This window comes from Anabrus simplex, chromosome 1 (assembly GCF_040414725.1).
Source record: "Anabrus simplex isolate iqAnaSimp1 chromosome 1, ASM4041472v1, whole genome shotgun sequence".
Taxonomy (NCBI): Eukaryota; Metazoa; Arthropoda; class Insecta; order Orthoptera; family Tettigoniidae; genus Anabrus; species Anabrus simplex.
Genome location: NC_090265.1, coordinates 66,691,568 through 66,710,996, shown reverse-complemented (window position 1 = coordinate 66,710,996; position 19,429 = coordinate 66,691,568). Strand labels below are relative to the sequence as shown.

The following is a 19,429-nucleotide window of genomic DNA, read 5'->3' as shown; positions in this document are numbered from 1 at the left end:
ACTACTGTGATGAGTGGGGATGGACAGCAGGGTTTGTACTGATGACCTTGAGGGTGTTCTGCCTGAGGGAGAGAGGTAGTTGAAATCTATTCTCAGATAATGTGGTTTACCTGTTCGCAGTATTTTGTGAAGAAGAGAAACAGCATGGTATTTACGTCTATCACATAATCTTAACCAGGACAGCTGATGGAGGAATGGGCTGATGTGGGAATGGAGCGGAACATTTAGAATGAATCGAATGCAGGCATTATGCGCCCGTTGAAGTTTAGAACCAAGTGAACAACTTATGTTATTATAGACTACATCACCATAATCAAATATTGGTAGTATTAGTCCTTGAATGAGCAGTTTCCTGGTTTTGACAGGTAGAAAATCTCTCAGTTTGTATAGTGAGTGTAATGAACCGAATACACGTTGACAAATTTTTGTTACGTGCTCTGACCAACTTAAATACTTATCAAAAATTATTCCAAGGTTCTTAACAGAGTCTTTCAGTGCTATAGGTGTTTCATTGATCTTGACAACCGGTATGTTGATGCTTTCTAACTTGGCATGCGCTTTTCTAGATCCTATTATGATGGCTTGCGATTTTAATGGGTTTACTTTCAGGCAGTGGCTACTAGTCCATTCGTTGATGTTAAATAAGTCTTCGTTTAATGTCATGGTTGCTTCTTGTATGTCATTCGGCTTGGTATGAATAAACAATTGGATATCGTCAGCGTATAAGTGATATTTACAGTTCGTCAGTTGTTCTGATAGGTCATTCATGTATAGGGAGAACAGAAGTGGTGATAACACCCCACCCTGTGCCACCCCCATCTCAGTATTTCGCCACCTAGACACATTGTCTCCCACTGACACACATTGTTTACGTCCACTGAGATAGGAACGTACCCAGCATAATACATTATTAGAAAATTTCATCATTTCTAATTTAGCTAGTAAAATGTCTTTATCTACGCAATCAAATGCCTTTGTAAGGTCGAGAAGAATAAGAATTGTCATTTGTCCGTTATCCATTGCTAGCTGAATGTCGTTAGTTACTTTTACTAATGCTGTGCTGGTACTGTAGTTCGATCTAAACCCTGATTGATATCTGTCGAGTAAGTTATGATGTAAGAGATAGGCTGTCATTTGTTTGTGTACTAGTTTCTCCAGTACTTTTCCTAGTACAGGGAGAATACTAGTAGGGCGGTAATCGTCAAGGGTTGTGGGGGTACTGTTTTTCTGCAAGGGTCGGATGATGGCATTTTTCCAGTTCCCAGGAAAGATTCCCGCCATAAGAGAGGTGTTAATAATATGCGTTATTGTAGGAAGAATGATGTCTAGAATTCTTCTTAAAAGGGACAGGTTTATTCCATCGTGTCCAGTAGACTTTGATTTTATGTCATTAACGGCGCTCTTTACATCATCTGGAGTCACGTGAGAGAAGTAGAATGTTTCACCACCATGCTTTCCCTTTGAAAATATTCTGTCAATAGTGGCTCTCTTGGTATTTCCGTTCGTCTGGACGTTTCTTGAGCTAAAATACTCATTCAGATCATCCAAAGGTACATTACAGTTACTGTCCTTTGTCTTCGTTTTACTTAGACCCATATCGTGGAGAGTCTTCCATGCAACAGCAGAGTCATGTGTATTTAAAATTTCGTACGAGTAGCGTATTTTAGCGTTTCTTATCATCTGCGTGGTTTTATTTCGAAGTTTTTTATAATTCTCAAAATTTTCCTGCGCTGGATGTTTCACATAGTAGCTATAGGCTGAGTCCCTATCTTTCATTTTATCACGAATTTCTTGATTGAGCCACGGGTTAGAGGGTCGCTTTACTCGAGCAGTACCTAATGGGGCATGTCTGTCGTATAAAGTTAAGAGAAGTTCGTTAAAATGAGATACTTTGTCGTCAATGTCCTTTATATACTGAATTGTGTGCCATGGTGTGCTCAGGGGTACATATTTACAATATCGAAAGAGTGGATCGAGTAATCAGGTTGCATACTGAACTTAGTTTTTCTCCTAGCTCTGATGTGTTTTTAATAGACTTTTTTGATAAAAATTGATAGTTTTCTCTTAAGAAACTTTGGATGAATTGTGATATTCTGCATAAGGGGCTTGGTCTATAGTTGATAATTGGGCGAATGGGAACGCCAGCTTTGTGTATTTTGGGAAGAGCTTGAGCAGTGGGGAGACCTGGGTTCTTCTTCTTTCTTCTGAATTTGGCCAACTGTGGACCACGTGAAACTTAATGCTTTCTGGCCAGTCTTCTTCTTTTCTCTTCCCAGAACTTCTTCATTCGTTCACTCCTTATTTTTCTCTGCTCCTCAGATATTACAAATTTGGGCCTGTTCTTCCACTGCTCTTGATGGAATTTGTGGTCATCTACTCGAGTTCTGAACTTCTTTCTGTTGAGGACCAATTCTGGTATTATTTTAATTTCTTCTGCGTCCTTCTTAACCTCCTCCACCCATTTCGTTTCCTCCTCAATTCAATTATATATTTAAACTAGCTGATGTACCCGTGCTTCGCTACGGGATTCTCAGAAAGACTGTCTTTGTATTTTTCCTACCTGAAGTCGTCAGAAGGAATGTAGTGATTAAAAGCAATGTTATATAAAATACTCAATCAAAATTAATAAACCGCATATTTTCTCACTTTTAACGAACAGTACTACGGTGCCGATCTTACAGTCCAAAGTTCCAGTGCTGCAATGACCAGACCGCAGACAGCCGTGAACACTTCTCTGCCATTATTCCTTTAAATATGCACACTGCTCATTCCAATCAGTGCCTCAGAGTAGGAATTGAATAGCTCGAATGCTATGATGAACCAGTTTGTTACGCATCAGTAGTATCAGAAATTTATCTAACTCCCCAGCTACTTCCCGCCAATTTTCAGGCAGTCTGTTATACTCGGTACGACCGGGTGAGTTGGCTGTGCGGTTAGGGGCGCATAGCTGTGAGCTTGGATCCGGGAGGTAGTGGGTTTGAACTCTACTGTCGACAGTCCTGAAGATGGTTTTCCGTGGTCTCCAATTTTCACACCAGGAAAATGCTGGGGCTGTAAAGTATTTAACATAGGGGCTGCTTCCTTTCCACTCCTAGCCCTTTCGTATCCCATTGTCGCCATGAGTCCTATCTGTGTCGGCGCGACGTCGAGCAGATTTTAAAAAACTTAGTATACAGCAGTAATCACATCTATCGGAGATGAATGGCAACGGACACACAAAGCAAATCACAACAAAGAATGGTCAATGTAATGTTATTGTTGATCAGTGTTATGAGCTTTCTGTATTGTAGGCCTTCACATTCAGTTTTCGTTCGACTCTGTAATATAAGGCTTCTTATAAAATTAATTATAGCATAGACTGTAGTTCCTTATTCCCCGACTTTACATACCAATTTTCATTCAATTCTGTTTACCCATTTTCTCGTGACGGCGCTGATATGATCTTAGCAACAAAAATCCATATTCATGAATATCTCCGTTACGGTTAAAATGTATAAGACATAAATGATCGGAAATTTAATACTATGTAACTTTATTTATATAGTAATTGTCACTAAGACCACTAATAACACAAATATTCGAGAATTACATTTTGGGCCTTCCCCTAAACTACCATTTCGCTCAGCGTGAATAAATTTCTTTATGGCCTACATTGTAGTGACTTATTCCTCGAATTTGCATACCGATTTTATTTACGACGGGACAACTAATAACAAATATTTGATAATTAAATTTTAGGCCTTCCCCTAAACTACCATTTCTCTCAGCGTGAATAAGATTATTAGATTGTATCGACTTATTCGTCGACTTTGTATACCTATTTTAATTAAGATACGACCACTAATAACATAAATATTTGCGAATAACATTTTAGGCCTTCCCCTAAACTACCATTTCTTTCAGAGTGAATACATATTATTTATAGTTTATATTGTAGCAACTTATTTTAGAACTTTACATACCAGTTTTCATTAAGATAGGACCACTAATAACATAAATATTTGAGAATTAAATTTCAGGCCTTCCCCTAAACTACCATTTCAATCAGCGTGATTAAAATAATTTATAGCCTAGCTTGTAGCGGTTCATCACCCGACTTTATATTCCGATTTTCAATAAATTCTCTTCAGCCGTTTTCTCGTGATGCGTGTACATACATACATACAGACAGACAGACAGACAGACAGACAGAAATTACGGAAAAGTAAAAAATGCATTTTCATGTTACTGTGGACATGACCGATACAGAAATACGATTCTTTTCAAATTCTGAGCAATGTACAGACAAAACTCTTATTTTATATATATAGATATTCTTTTTAGTCAGGCGGTTGTCATTCATTTTGACGAGATGTCCGTAAAATTTCAGTCTTCGTTTTTGCACTGTGTCTGTGATCTTTTCGGAATACTTGTAGAGATCCTCATTTCTCCTTTTCCTCCATGTACCATCCATCGTTTTCTGAGGTCCAAGAATATTCCTCAGAATTTTCCTTTCCTTCTCAATTTCTTTCAGTTCCCCTTTTTTTATTTAATATAAGGCATTCTGAACTGTACAGCCCCTCTGGTTTTACAACAACGTTGTAGTATTTAACTTTCATTTTGTAGGATATTGCCTGTTTATTGTACCTGTTCTGTGTCAGTCTGTAGGCCAGTTCCAATTTTCTAGCCCTTTCCTTATTTGCCTCCTTGTCCAGTCCATTGGGTTGGATCAGTTCTCCCAAATACTTAAACTTTTCTACTCTTCTAACCTTTCCGCATTTCACTTCCATGCTTTTCTCTCCCTGATGTCGGTATTCCATGTACTTCGTCTTTTCGTAGAAGACTTTGAGACCTGTTTTCTTCGCATGTCATGGGGAAGCTCCAGCATCCTTTGGGCATCCTCTCTGTTTTGAGCTAAGAGAGCAAGATCATCAGCAAAAGCCAGACATTTAATTTCCAAGTTTTGTCCCTTGTGCCCAAGTAGAATTCCCTGTATGCCTTCTACTTTCAGAGAGTTTTCCCAGGTTCTTATGATTTTCTCCAATACAATATTAAACAGGATGGGTGATAATCCATCTCCTTGTCTGACTCCTGTCTTTGTTTGGAATGGATCAGAGATTTCTCCAGCAAATTTAATTTTTGAGATGGTGTCTGTCAGGGTTTGTTTGATTATTTCTCTCGTTTTCCTGTTGATTAAATAATGTCTGTCTATCAATTGAGTCATATGCTTTTTGAAAATCAATGAAGATTACCAGTGTTCTGGCCCCTCAATGCTCTAATCCTTAGAATACACTTGAGGTTGAATATCTGTTCTGTACACGACCTCCCTTTCCTGAAACCAGCTTGGTATTCTCCAATGAGGGAGTCTATTTGTTCTTCGACCCTGTTCAGTAGCACTTTGGAGAATATTCTGTACGCGACTGAAAGTAAAGAGATACCTCTGTAGTTATTAATATCCATTCGGCTACCTTTCTTGTGGAGCAGGTGGATAAGCGCACATTTCCAATCGTATGTAAAAGTTTCCATTCCAATGGTGGATTTTTAATAAACTTGTTGGAAACTTTTACATTCTGTACTCCAATACGGCTATCATAATGAGACTCATAACATGTAATATAACATTTCCAATCGTTCGGAATCCTTTCAGTTTTCCAAATCTCTTTTATGAGGTGATGTATTCTTTCTGCAGCCACTTCTTCTCCAATCTTCCACATTTCTGCCACAATGCCATCTTCCCCTGGTGCTTTGTTGTTTTTAAGCTCTCTGATTATACATTTTATCTCATCTAGACTTGGTGGTTTGGAATTTGGATTCTCATTGGATAGTTTCAGGACAGGCAATCTTTCATGCGGTTCTTCACAGTTGAGCAGTCTTTGGAAGTAGTCAGCCAGGAGCTGGCAGTTTTCTTTATCATTTGTTGCTATGCTACTGTCTGTTTGCCTGAAGCACAGATTTGGTGGTGTGTATCCCTTTAGGTCTTCTTTGAAGGTTTTGTAGAACTCCCTGGTGTTGTTCCTTTTAAATTCCTATTCTATCTTCTCTATACTATTCCTGTCATATTTTCTCTTCTCTGTTCTTATGATCCTACCTCTTCTCTTCTTTGCTTCCTTGAAGTCTCCCAAGTTCTCGGTGTCGCTGTTTGAATGCCATCTCTTCCAGGCATCTAGTCTACTTTCTAATGCATCGTCACATTTTTTTGTTCCACCATCTATGGTTCTGCTTCCTTGGAGGATTCCCCAAACCTTCAGCAGCTTTGTTCATGGAATCTCTGATTTCATCCCAGTTGGTCATCCTTAGTTTGGAGAGGTTCTGTTGGTATTCCAATTTATTCTGCTCCAGAGTCTCTACTGTATATTGATCCTGGGCTTCCTTTGCTGTCTCGGTTTAGATCTATTTGGCTGGAATCTTACTTTTATCTCAGAGAGATAGTGATCCGAATCAATGTTCAGGCTTTTCCTTACTTTGATATTTAGGATTTCTTTCTGGTTTCGTGCTGTTATTGCAACATGGTCAATCTGAAATTCACCCAACATTGTATTAGGAGAGACCCAATTTTCTTCTTTTTGGGAAAGCTTTGAAATACGTGGACATGAGTTTCAGGTTGAATTGTCTACAGTAGTCAATCAGTCTTTTGCCATTTCTGTTCGTTCTTCTGTGTGCTGGGTAATCTCCCACGACTTTTCTTTCTTGTTTTTGCTTATCTGAGTGTTGAAGTCCCCGACCAAAACCTTTACATGATGTTGTGGAATTTTGGAAGTTATATCTTCAAGAGTTTCCCAAAATTCATCCACCTTTTCTGGACGTTTCCTGTTATCTTCATTTATAGGGGCATGTGCATTGATGACTGTGTAAGCTTTGTTGCCAGATCTAAAGGAGAGAATTGAGAGCCTCTCTGTTGGTGAGGTGAAGTTTATGATGGACTCAGTAATGCTCCTTTTGACTACAAAGGCCGTTCCTAGAATTGGTATGTTAGAGTTGTTCATATGTATGAGTTTGGATTTTTCCTGTTTGGTAAATAAAAATGTATTTTTAAGAGTTTGTTTAAGTAGTCTTTCAATTTTTGGGTCGGGTCCTTTTTGATTACAGAAAAGGAGCTATCTGTGAAAAAGTTTTTTGTTTTATTAATATATTCTTTTCTGTCCATGATTACTGTAGTATTGCCTTTGCCAGCTTTGGTTACAATGAGTTTGTTGTCTTTGATTTTCTTTTTGAGGGCGTATATGTGCTTTTGTTCAGCTATTTTTTCCTTATTATTGAGATCATTCGTGGGGTTGGTTAAATTGGAGAGGATGTTGCTTAGTTTCCTTTTAACATTGGTTCTAACTTCATTTTGCGTATCTTCCGGCATTTTGCTTATGGCTAGCTCTGATTCTGTAATCATAGTGGTGGCTATGTTGAGGCTGTTCAAATTGGGCCAGTTGTGTTTCGGTCCTTTGGCTAAAAATAAGTGTTCAATTTCGCTTAAGGGTGTGTTTGATAAATTTACGACAGGTGGATGAAACTGCTTACAATCTAACATGTTTCTGTTGGAGTTTCTAGTTTGATTGTTGACTAGTTGGGAGTTTTTAGCCTGTTGAGTTTTTTCTCCAAATTTGATTGTTTCTTGGCTAGTTCGTGGAATAATTTATTTTCTACTATGTGATAGAAAAGTGTCCATTGTGTGTTTTTCCTCTTTCCGTGTACTTTGCTCTTTACTGGCTTTTCTCAGTTTTAATAGGTCCAATTTGTTTTCCGCTTTGAACTGAGAATTCCACCAATTAATATCACCACGCGCAGTGTCTACTTTCTTCTCAACAAAAATTTAAAAAAACCCTTCACATTCTGCACAACAATCAACCATGCAGCCCATTAACACAGCTTGGTTACTTAATACACCAATTGCCAAATTCTCCGCTTAAGCTGATACAGTGTATAGTCGACTCTTCTTCTAGAGAGTATCAACTACACTTTTTGTTACTCAGACATTGTACATACTTGTACATTTTTATATATGTGTCAGTTTACATTGTGTTTATTCTTATTGCCATAGCACTCGGGCCACAGCTGTTATGTATCACCAGGACCTACTGAATTCCATGAGTCTATAAATTTTAACAACACATAGCACCTTATTTGTACTTTTGTTCCAGAATTCTTAGCATGTATAATGTACTTGTATTAATTATTACTCACCTGCATCACACATAATATTTCATTTTCATTTGCAACATTTCAACCACACTTCATATTGTAAAATTAGCATTGTTCTAATTCTGCCGTTTTCTTTTTTCTTTCTAGACTCCTTTAACCATCCATTTGACTTCTCTTGATCTTCAAGTTCTTTATATCCATTTCAACTTATTACCAATTCAATGGTTTATGAGATGAACTCGTGCCCCCATTTTTAGAAAAAGGACTTCTCCTACGCTTGCTAACTTAAAATTTAATGAAATATTCAACTGTCAAAGAAATCATTACGCTTAAGTGACACTTTGTATCAGAAGACCTCAAGACTACTTTTAATGTGTTTTCTTCACACTTTTTTTCGTGGCCTTATTTTAAAGAACATTGTCAATCATTTTATAATATAGTTAGTTACTCTGTACAGTTGGATCTGACAAAAAAACCATTATTGGAGACAAATGAGGTAATCCACCTAATCAATACAATATAAAATTAGTACTTCAGTTCATTTTAATCTTGGTCTTGAAATACTTAAAAAAAACTAACTGACCATACATATAACAAAAATAGACAGCATAACACTTGAAAATTCTTATTATCTGTTGGTATACTTCAGAAAATATAAATCACTATCTTGAACATGGGAGCCTTCATGGCTCAGGCAGCAGCGCGCCGGCCTCTCACGGCTGGGTTCCGGGTTTCAAATCCTGGTCACTCCATGTGAGATTTGTGCTGGACAAAGTGGAGGTAGGACAGGTTATTCTCCGGGTACTCCTGTTTTTCCTGTCATATTTCATTCCAGCAACACTCTCCAATATCATTTCATTTCATCTATCATTCATTAACCAGTGCCCCAGAGGAGTGCGACAGGCTTCAGCAGCCAGCACAATTCCCATCCTCGTCGCTAGATGGGGGCTTCATTCATTCCATTCCTGACCCAGTCGAATGACTGGAAACAGGCTGTGGATTTTCATTTTTCATCTTAAAGATGTATAAATAATTTGTTGAACACTTGTATAAAATTAAAAGCAATTGGTAAAAAATTAAGATAGAATAGATTGATGCTAAATTAGATCTTAGTTGATTATGTTATGAAAGGTTGTGCATGCCTTATTTTATAATTCTTATAGCAATTTTAACTTATAACTTTGAATATTGTAATTGTCTTCATCAGCTGAAGATGTCCCTAAATAAGAGACTAAACATTTATTGAAATATTAGAGATTTTATAATATATTGTTTTAGAATATTGAATGTAATGTATTGAAAAGGTGGACTCCTTTACACAATACAAACATTATTTTCAATACAGACCAAAATATTAAATTTATTTCTTGTAATGTTGCTTTGGACCCATCACCATTCTATATTCATTCTATATTGCTCAAAAAACATTTTCGCATATTACAATTTCATACAGTATATGTCACAGTACCTCAAATATGTTTCAGTATGCACTGGAGGCTAATGTCTTAGAAAAAAAGTGATGCTAAACCCAGATCAAGTTCGACCTTTTTCCAATAGGAGGCATTTGTCATGTTGGTCAGTTTAATAACATCACTTGTAAGGTCCAGCGTGTATAGATAGCACGTGCAGAACTAAGGTAAACATGGCAAGAGTACCCATTTCTACTACTGACCTCATTTGAACTGTGGCACTGCTGCAAGAAGGATGGTGAAAAGTAGATGTCACCACTCATGCTGGAGTGAGTCTGAGTTTGTAAAAAGTTCAGGGAGACACAAACGGCTGCTGATCGACAACGGGCAATACGTTCATGTAAAACAACTCACAGGGAGGAGGGGTATTTGTTGCTTTCAGCATGTTACTTCTACTTCGTTCTGCCAGGATTTTCAGATGATGCAAAATCGGCTGCATGATAGAAGGGTGTGCCAAAAGCTCCTCTTAAACCACACCATAGAGTGGCTCATATGGTGGGCAACTGTTCATAACCTATGGCATCAGCAACAGTGACAGTGGAAGCATAAGCTTTTTCTGACGAGGTCAACAAAAGCCAAGACCTATACAACAGGAGTATGGAATATGGAGATGATCCATTCATTGAGAGGTAGAATGAGTCCTTCATCCTGGAACGTTATCAGCAGCAAGGGGGTTCTGTCATGTTTTGCGGTGGGATCAAGTTTGTTCAATGTACACCTCTAATTCCTATCCGACTAACCTGACTGATCTGATATAAAAAGAAAAGATCCTCCAACCTATAGTTAAAGGATATGCTACCACTGTGGGCAAGGGCTTTATACTAGTGGATTATAATGCTCGTGCTCATCAAACCGGAGTAGTCAATCAGTCCCTTGAGATGCATGGCATACAGCGAATGGTAAGATCGACATGAACTGTATTCAACAAGCATGGCATGAATTCAAAAGAACAATTACCCAGAGTCTGAATCCTCCTGCTAAAATTCATCATCATCATCAAACACCACTGATCTGCATTTAGGGCTGCTGCCCAGGTGCCAGATTCACTATCAACTGTTTATCTAGCCCATTTTTCATGTTTTCAAAGACCTTTGAAATTTATCGAACATTTCCCTTGATAAATTATTCCAATCCTTTACTCCTTGTCCTATAAATGAATATTTGCCCCAATTTTCCCTCCTGAATTCCAATTTTATCTTCATCTTTCCTACTTTTAAAATCTCCACTCAAGCTTATTCATTTACTAATGTCATTCCACGCCATTTCTCCACTGACAGCTCGGAACATACCGCTTAGTTGAGCTGCTCGTCTCCTTACTCCCAAGTCTTCCCAACCCAAAGTCTGCAATATTTTCATAACACTATGCTTTTGTTGGAAATCACCACAAATAAATAGTGCTGATATCTTTTGGATCTTTTCCAGTACATACACTGGAACCATACTCTAACTTGGTTTATCACCAGAGACTTATACACCCTCTCCTTTACATCCTTACTACAATCTCTAAATACCCTCATAACAATGTGAAGAGATGTGTACCTATTCCTGCTTGCCTTACATTGTTGGTGCCAGCCCTGCTGTGTAGGGGTAGCATGCCTGCCTCTTACCCGGAGGCCCGGGTTTGATTCCCAGCCACGTCAGGGATTTTTACCTGCATCTGAGGTCTGGTTCGAGGTCCACTCAGCCTACGTGATTACAACTGAGGAGCTATCTGATGGTGAGATGGCGGCCCAGGTCTAGAAAGCCAAGAATAACGGCTGAGAGGATCCGTCGTACTGACCACACGACACCTCGTAATCTGCAGACCTTTGGGCTGAGCAGCGGTCGCTTAGTAGTCCATGACCTTTCGGGGCTGTTGCACCATGGGTGGGGATTTATATTGTTGGTAATTAACCAACTTGAAAACCTTTTAACCTTCCTCCTTTCCTATTACTTCCCTCAACATCTGCCTTAACCTAATTCCTGGATAATGCTCTACCCTGGTTCCCTTTCCTCCATACACTTTCCCCATGTGCCTAACAATAGAGTCCCCTCTACTCTGCATTTCCTTTTCCTACCACAACTATTCCTAATTCGATTTCTTTCTAACTTGCACCTCTTTCTTATCTCTTTATTTCTCTGTAATAATGTAGTGGGTCTTTACCATCTATTATCAGCATTCGAGGATTAAAAATGCATTACCCTTTCCTGTGACCTCATCCCTTCTCTGCAACACTTCCATGGTCCCTCCTTCTCTTTGCTGTTCCACCAGTAGTGACTCATACTGATTCCTCCCCAGATCATTCTGGGCACTTGGTTCATTGTTAATCAGCTTCCAACTTCTAGGAACAACCTTTTTTTGTGGTTCTCAACAATTTGCCAATGCTATTGTTTTTCTAGCTGCTGGCTATGTCTACATTATCTCTCGCTGGCATTATTGCTGGCCGCCCTGCACTTGACCTAGATTGCCACAATGCTCCCTCCTTAAAGCTACTCGTCTACTTTACTGGCCATGCTAATGTTACCAATTCTATGCTGAGGAGCATTTTTTGAATCAAGAAAGAAGTAAAAGAAGGTTGACTTACAATTAGGTAATTATGGTAAGCATCAATAGACCATCATTGACCTCTAGGGACTTCCAATGAGCCCAGCATACCTTGTACATGGTGTTACGCAAAGTGATTTCTTTCCATCCCAGTCGCTGTCTTTGACTTGACTTCTCACAAGATCTGTCCAATGTCCTTGTCTGCAAGCTGTTCCCCCTTCTCAGGGCAGCACAATCCCAGCCTTCTGCTGCAACAGCTCTCACAGCTCAGATGTCCACTGTACTGCCCTGCCTCTCAACCTTCAGACAGTGGGTGCAGTTCTCAGAGCACAGTCTCCTGGACAAAGCTTCTGCTTTGCAGTGTTTCTTTCTCTGTCAGTATTTGGTGTTGAGGTCATATAAGAGTGGCACCCACCGAGCAGTCTGTCCTCCAGATTTTTAAAATTCAGAAGCTAAGTCAAGGTAATATGGTCAGTGTGCAAATGAAACTGCTCGCCATATGGATATTTGTGGAAGTGCTCCAGCCAGTAGTTCACGGTGAACTGTGCAGCAGTTCCTCTCGGCTTTGGATAACATCATGCTATAGTACACTATCACCTTTTCCTTTTTGTTCTAGATCTGCGAAAGCACCCCACCAATCTCCACATTGCTGGTGTGTGTGTTGATGATAAAATTATATCCAGGCTTGGAATAACCCACGATAAGTGCTGAACACAGGGACTCAATGTGTGACTGGAATGTGGCTGCTACCTCCGATGACCATTGGAATGGTCTCTTCTCCTCTGAGAGCCATGTGGGTGGCTTTGTGAAGTTGTTGAAGCCAGCAATGAAACCTCCTGCTGTAGGTACAGAGGCAGAGAAAACTTCTCAACCCTGTGTTTCATCACAGGCAGTCTCTAATGGCTTCTAGCTTTTCGGGGTTTGTGGTTACACCCTCCAGTGACACAATGTGACTTAAGTATCATGCCTTCTGCTGGAATAGTTGCCATTTCTCAGAGTTCAGTTTCAAGGAATACTTTCAGGAGGATTTCAAAATGCTTGTCGAACGTTAGTCCTACCATGATGATCTCATCTAGGTAGACCAGATAGGCATTGTGCATAAGCCCTCTCAGCAAGGACTCTGTAAGTCACTCAAAAGTTGTAGGTGCATTATACAGTCCAAGGGGCATAACAATTGGATTGTATCTGTGGGAGAATCGATCTGCTTGAAGATTTTACAATCATCTGCAAAAAGAAGGATTTCACATGAATGGTGGGAAACAGTATCGATAAGGTCATCAACAAACAGGGCAAAAAGAAGGAGACTTAGGACACTGCCCTGCAGGACACCAGAGAGGGTGGTGGTGGGAGAAGAACTACATCCATCAAGGACAACACACTGTAGTCTTTCACTCAGAAAGCTATTAATGAGAGGAGTGTCTCATGCATGTTAAACTGTTCAGAAAGTTTGTATGCAAGAAGTGCGTGATCCACGGTATCAAAAATCTTTACGATGTTGATATAGCATACATCAAGTTGAGAGCCTACGTGGATGGCAGACATGGCATGATGGAAGAGGATAGCCAAGTTGGTTACACAGGAGCTTCCAGGGAGGAAATTGTGCTGCTGGGGGGATATATATGGAATAGTAAAGGCAAGCAAATGCTGGTGGACGATCCTTTCACAAATGACTGATAAAGCAGGTAATACAGAGACCGGATGATAATTTGTGATATCTGACCTCTTTTCACCTTTAAGAACAGGAGTGATATAAGCAATTTTCCAGGAGCTCGGAAAGTAGCCGACTGAGAAGCACCAATTGAATATCACACTAACAGGGTATGAGTTACTGATGTATTCTTAAGGAAGATAGGACTGAGCCCAACAGGACCAGTGGGTTTATTTTCTGACAGAGACGAAAGTAGGGAGTACACTTCAGAGTAAGTGGTAGAAATATTACTGAGGCTATGGGAAGTAACAAGTTTGATTTTAGGAAAATCAGCATACTGAACAGGTTTAACAAAATTAGAGGTAAAATATTCATTGAATAATTCAGATATATTTGATCCACTGGCTACAGAACGGTCCCAGGTTATTACTTCCAGTATTCATTTGTTGTCTCTTCTGTTATTTATAAGTGACCAGAACCTTTTACGTTGCATCTTACTTTAAGGCAGGCTCCATTAATATATTCTTAATATTAAATACTTGTAGTGTTTGCAAAGGTCAGAGAATATTTTATAATTTATCTCGGAGGGTGCATTCTTCCATTGTCTCTCAGGCTTCCAAGTTTTTAAGTTGAGCACTTTTAGTATCACTCTTCTTCCATGGGGGGCATCTTCCGGACATCGAACGAGTAGGAACAAGGTCTCGGATCGCAGCAAGAGTCCAGTCATAAAATAAGTCCACCGCATCTTGAACTTACCCACATGCAACAAATACCATGGTAAAAGGGACAGGGTATGATTAACAGTCTGTCAGTCAACTTTACGCCAAACAGGCACAGAGCTATTAGCTATTAGCTTCCATTCGGGAGATGGTGGGTTCGAACCTCACTGTCAGCAGCCCTGAAGATGGTTTTCTATGGTTTCCCAATTTCACACCCGGCAAATGCTGGGGCTATACCTTAATTAAGGCCATGGTTGCTTTCTTTCCACTCCTAGCCCTTTTTCTATCCCATCGTTGCCATAAGACCTATCTGTGTTAGTGCGATGTAAAGCAAATTGTTAAAAATGTTTCTAATTCCATCAATGATACATAACTGATATTTGTGACTTGTGCATAACATAATAATACTTACAATCTTTGGCTTAAATGGAGGCTTGACTCGCCTTTGTTCCAGAGCTTCCCAATCAATATCTCGGAAGAAAGGATGAACTCGAATGGCAGCTTCTGTGTTCTGAGCTACCACACAGCCCAGTCGCTTTGCAGGGTTCTTGGTCATGAACTGTCAAGAAATAAGAGAAATAAGAAAATACACATATTTACACACAATTATAGTATACTAGTCATTGTACCAGTGCCTATCATTAATATGTTACTTTTTGTACAATAGCAATAGTGAAAGTTGCCTACATGAAGAAGCCAAACATAAGGGTCTGACCCTGTGGTGCTGCTATGTTTCTACACTGCTGTGATTTTATCTGCTTTAGACTACAGTAGCATGGGTCTGGGCTCCTTAGCTGAATGGTCAACTTACTGTCCTTTGGTTCAGAGGGCCCAGGTTCAATTCCACACTGGGCCAAGAATTTTAACTACATATTGTTAGTTCCTCAGGCTCGGGTATTGACAGGTTGTGATCATCTTGACTCCATTGCTGCTGCATTCCTTATGGCACAAGAATCCTTAACTGCATATGGTAATTCAATCAAAAATATATATTAGTCCATCACAGCACATGACATAAAACTTAAAAAATCCATTCATGTGTTGTCCTTGTGGTCCAGCCAATGGTCCTTGGTTCATTCATCATTACTAATAATCATCCACTGTCTGCCATCACTAATGTTATTCCACTTGCTAATGGTTGCTCACTAGTGTGGTACTGCCTGCCAGAGAGCAGAGAGGAATGTTTGTGAACAGGTGATAACCAGTGGCAAAACTTCTTGGAGTCATTTGAGGCAATGCCTACCCTAAGAAATATGATTAAACATAAATATCGTAACAAATTTATCTGCTGTTGTTATTGTGTTAAATCAACAATAATCTCTCTTTGTTATGTGCTACATGATGACAGCAGATCACCGCCGAAGGATTGAGAGGCGGTACAGCAGATGATGTGCTTGGCTGATCGCCCCGCTAGATGGCGACAGCAGACTACTTGTTCTGACAGGGAGGCAGTCTGTAAGTTGTCTCACCCGGGACTTTTTGTTTTGTTTCCCTTCAGTCAGCTTGATGACTGGCGCGGGGTGGTGGAGGGAAGATAGATTTACCGCCCGCACTCCTCTCTCCGCAAGGTCTAGACCTCAGAGAGGCAAGCCTCCTGTGTTATTTGAGAGCGTAGTAACTCCCGGCACGAAGGTGACAATGAAGTAGCAGTACCCTATTGTTAAGTGTGTGTTTTTCTTTGGAATTAGTGATAAATCTGTGCATTAGGTTATTGGCTTTATTTGTAACAATTCAGACATAGATTGTTAGTTGCGTAAAACGAGACTGACATCATCCACTGAAAATCGCGTTGAAATGATATGTGATGTAGGCCCCTTCGGGAACTTAACGAGCCATTTGAACTCTTTAAAACGTAAACCGTTCTCATCTTCGACTTACGAAGAGAAGAGTGAAGCCAAATACAAAAGATGCATGCCTAATTTGATTATTAAGTATTTTGATGGTAAAGTAGCAAGAAAATTTCAATTTTCCTGGTTGCACGATCGTCATAGCCGTGAGGCCCTGTAAGGCAGTACGGCGGCATTTTGCTGTTGTTGCTCTATTAGCACCACCCAGAGGACACGTGTAGGGTACTTTAAGGTTAAAACCTACGGACGTTGTTTCCCATTTTCACACCAGGAAAATGCTGGGGCTGTACCTTAATTAAGGCCACGACCGCTTCCTTCCAACTCCTAGGCCTTTCCTATCCCATCGTCGCCATAAGACTTATCTGTTTCGGTGCGACGTAAAGCCGCTAGCAAAAAACCTTTCCTGTGACCACGGCTTCCTCTGTAAGGAGTATGATCACTCTGAGGAGGATAAAAACTTTTTTTCGTAAGTCAATGTACATTGAAAGACTCAGCCATCTTAGTACCATTCCTATCAAGAAAATGCTTGTGAAGGAATTGATGAGCGATCAAGTATGGAAGGGCCGTGTGATTGACCATTTTACAACCAAGAAAACTCGACTTAAGGAACTCCTCAACAAGAAACTTTAAGGTAAGATTTCCTACCTACCCATTAATTAACTAATAGCTTCGCCACTGGTGATAACAAATAAATATTGGTTTAATACTTGCGATCTTGATTCACAATATCATCAGTAAATGCCCCAAAGGTTCATAAATACATATGCATTATTAACTGCCACATTATTAACAACGCTGCTGTGAGCAGTATTGGGAAAGTCCCAAATCGTCGCTACAGCAAACACTACATCTCTCTCATCTTTGTGGCATGCACTTGCATTAAGCACTATAAAATTAAATGCATATGTCATACTCCCACATAGCGTAGTGGGTCAGCTGTAGGCTACAAAATTCATGCCTACTATAACAGCTAAGGTTCAAATACCAGTGTGAACAATTTTCTTTTTGTTCCCAAATGAATACACCATGATGATGTCAGGCAACAAACACACCAAGTTTACTGAAAGATAGAAACTTCATTCTGTTCTGTATTGAACTGGGATTACAGTAAAATGAAAATGTTAAGGGTCCACCTTTAAATATGCATTGTATTGAAAAGGTGGACCCCTAACATTTTCATTTTACTGTTACATCAAGTTTAGCTGAGCTAATTTCAATGCTAAATGCCTCACTCCATTCTGACATGACATGTTATTCACATGTGTCAAGAGAGTAAGTGCTGGGTTCTCGTCCAACATGGCAGTTTTAGCATTCAAAAAGCAGTGAACTAATGTAGTGTTTCACTTAGGGCTGCTTAAAGATGGATACAGCAGTGGCAGGTGTGAGGGGAGATTGGACGTCTACCAAGTACTGTTTTAAATTGGGCCTCTACTAGGGAAGAAGACAACAGGTTAGTTGAAACTTCACAGGGGAACCCGTTCTTAAACTCGGCAGCGCTCATGCAGATGACCAATTTTCTTGGATGTCCATATGCGGTCCTTAAACAATTACGAGAAGCTGGATTGTATTGCAGAAAAGCTGCCACCTAAGAGTCTTTCCTGATGAACAGATGGTTGATTGGTGCACCTTTGCCAAGACAGAATTAAGTCGTAATTGAGACCATATGGTCTTCTCTGATGAGACTTCTATCAGTTTGGCGGAGGTCGGGTTGGTTCATGTTTACAAGCCACGGGGAGCTCGATACGACAAAAGATATATAGCAAAGTGTTGTTGTTAATAATAATAATAATATTGTTTGTTTTATATTCCAGTAGAGAGTGTTCATGCATGGCCGCATATTGGGTTCCTTGAGCTCCATACTTCAACCCCACTGAACATATGTGGGCAAAGTGGAAATACCCTACTAAAAAAAAAAGGTAAACTGGCCGTACCCTCCCCCACATTCACATGGTGCTTTGTGGTGATGCATGGGAGGAGATTGCCCTTACCGAGAAATACTTCAGGAAACTTGTTGAGTCAATGCTACAATGGCTCCGACAACTTGTTTAAGCGGATGGATAGTGAAGGAGGTCATGTCTAAAACAGTCCTTTCCAGGACAACATAATAAGCACAATGCCAGATTTTGCAATGAATAGAAATATACATGTATTTGGTTAATGCAACACTCTAAAAGTTTAAAGAAAAGTACTGCGTCGAATAGGACTTGAACCCTGGTTCATTGGAGCTAACTGGCACTTGCATGAACACACTTAATATTGAAAGGCTATTCCCTGCCGTACCTGGCACATAGCATATTTACACTTCGAGGGACCAGTGATAATAAACTATGCGCTCATTGTAAACATTTGGAGTGGAAATGTAATGACTGTTAGTATGGTGCAGTTACACAGCAGAGAAATGAAGTCCATGAAAATAAAAAAATAAAAAATTAATGCTGATACTAGTATTTGAACACCGGAACTCCTGGTTGATAACCAAGGACACTAACACTGACACGGCACAAAGTGCTTCACATCAAGCTTCAGTTGCCAGGAGTGTCCCTCATTTCACATATTTATTTAACCATTATGGCAGTTTCTCATCAATTTCGTTGTATTCTTTTATGTTATTCTGATATGCGGAGAGTTGTGTTTTGTACTGACAGTAGCATTTCATCAGGTACGTGTTGTTTAACAATAAGCGAGTACGTAACTTTTTGTTGTAGCTGTACCTCCTCACCTGAGGACGAAGATACCCAATACAGGACTTTAAAAATTTTCATGTGTCAATTTCTGATTCTTCAACTGTACATACCAAACACCACAGAAACATACAGTATACACTAGCGAGTGAATGCCTATAATGAAGACGACAATCTTCCAACAAAACAATACTCGTTCACAAATGTCACATTTGCCTATAGACTGCCCACCTTCATCATGTTGAGGTACTCCAGTGGTCAGCAAGGTCCCATGATCTGTCCCCATCTCAACATGTGCACAATCAACTGGAATGTCTACTCTTACCCAGTGCCAATCAGGGCCATTTACGGAGTTGTGAGCCACCTTGTCTTAGGAGAGGGTACAATGGTTGTATGAATCCTTTACGAACTGAATCGGTTCATGTATCCAGG

The 19,429-nt window shown here is 39.8% G+C and overlaps 1 protein-coding gene across 4 annotated transcripts in view; it reads right to left on the bottom strand.

Moving 5' to 3' along the window:
- Pkc98E (Protein kinase C) overlaps positions 1-19,429 on the bottom strand; it is a 247,283-nt gene that overhangs the window by 10,912 nt on the left and 216,942 nt on the right. For all 4 annotated transcript variants that reach the window (XM_067156247.2, XM_067156255.2, XM_067156239.2 and 1 more), the window contains exon 13: positions 14,882-15,028. In XM_067156247.2, the coding sequence (XP_067012348.1) occupies positions 14,882-15,028 (147 nt within the window). The remainder of the gene's footprint in view (positions 1-14,881; positions 15,029-19,429) is intronic.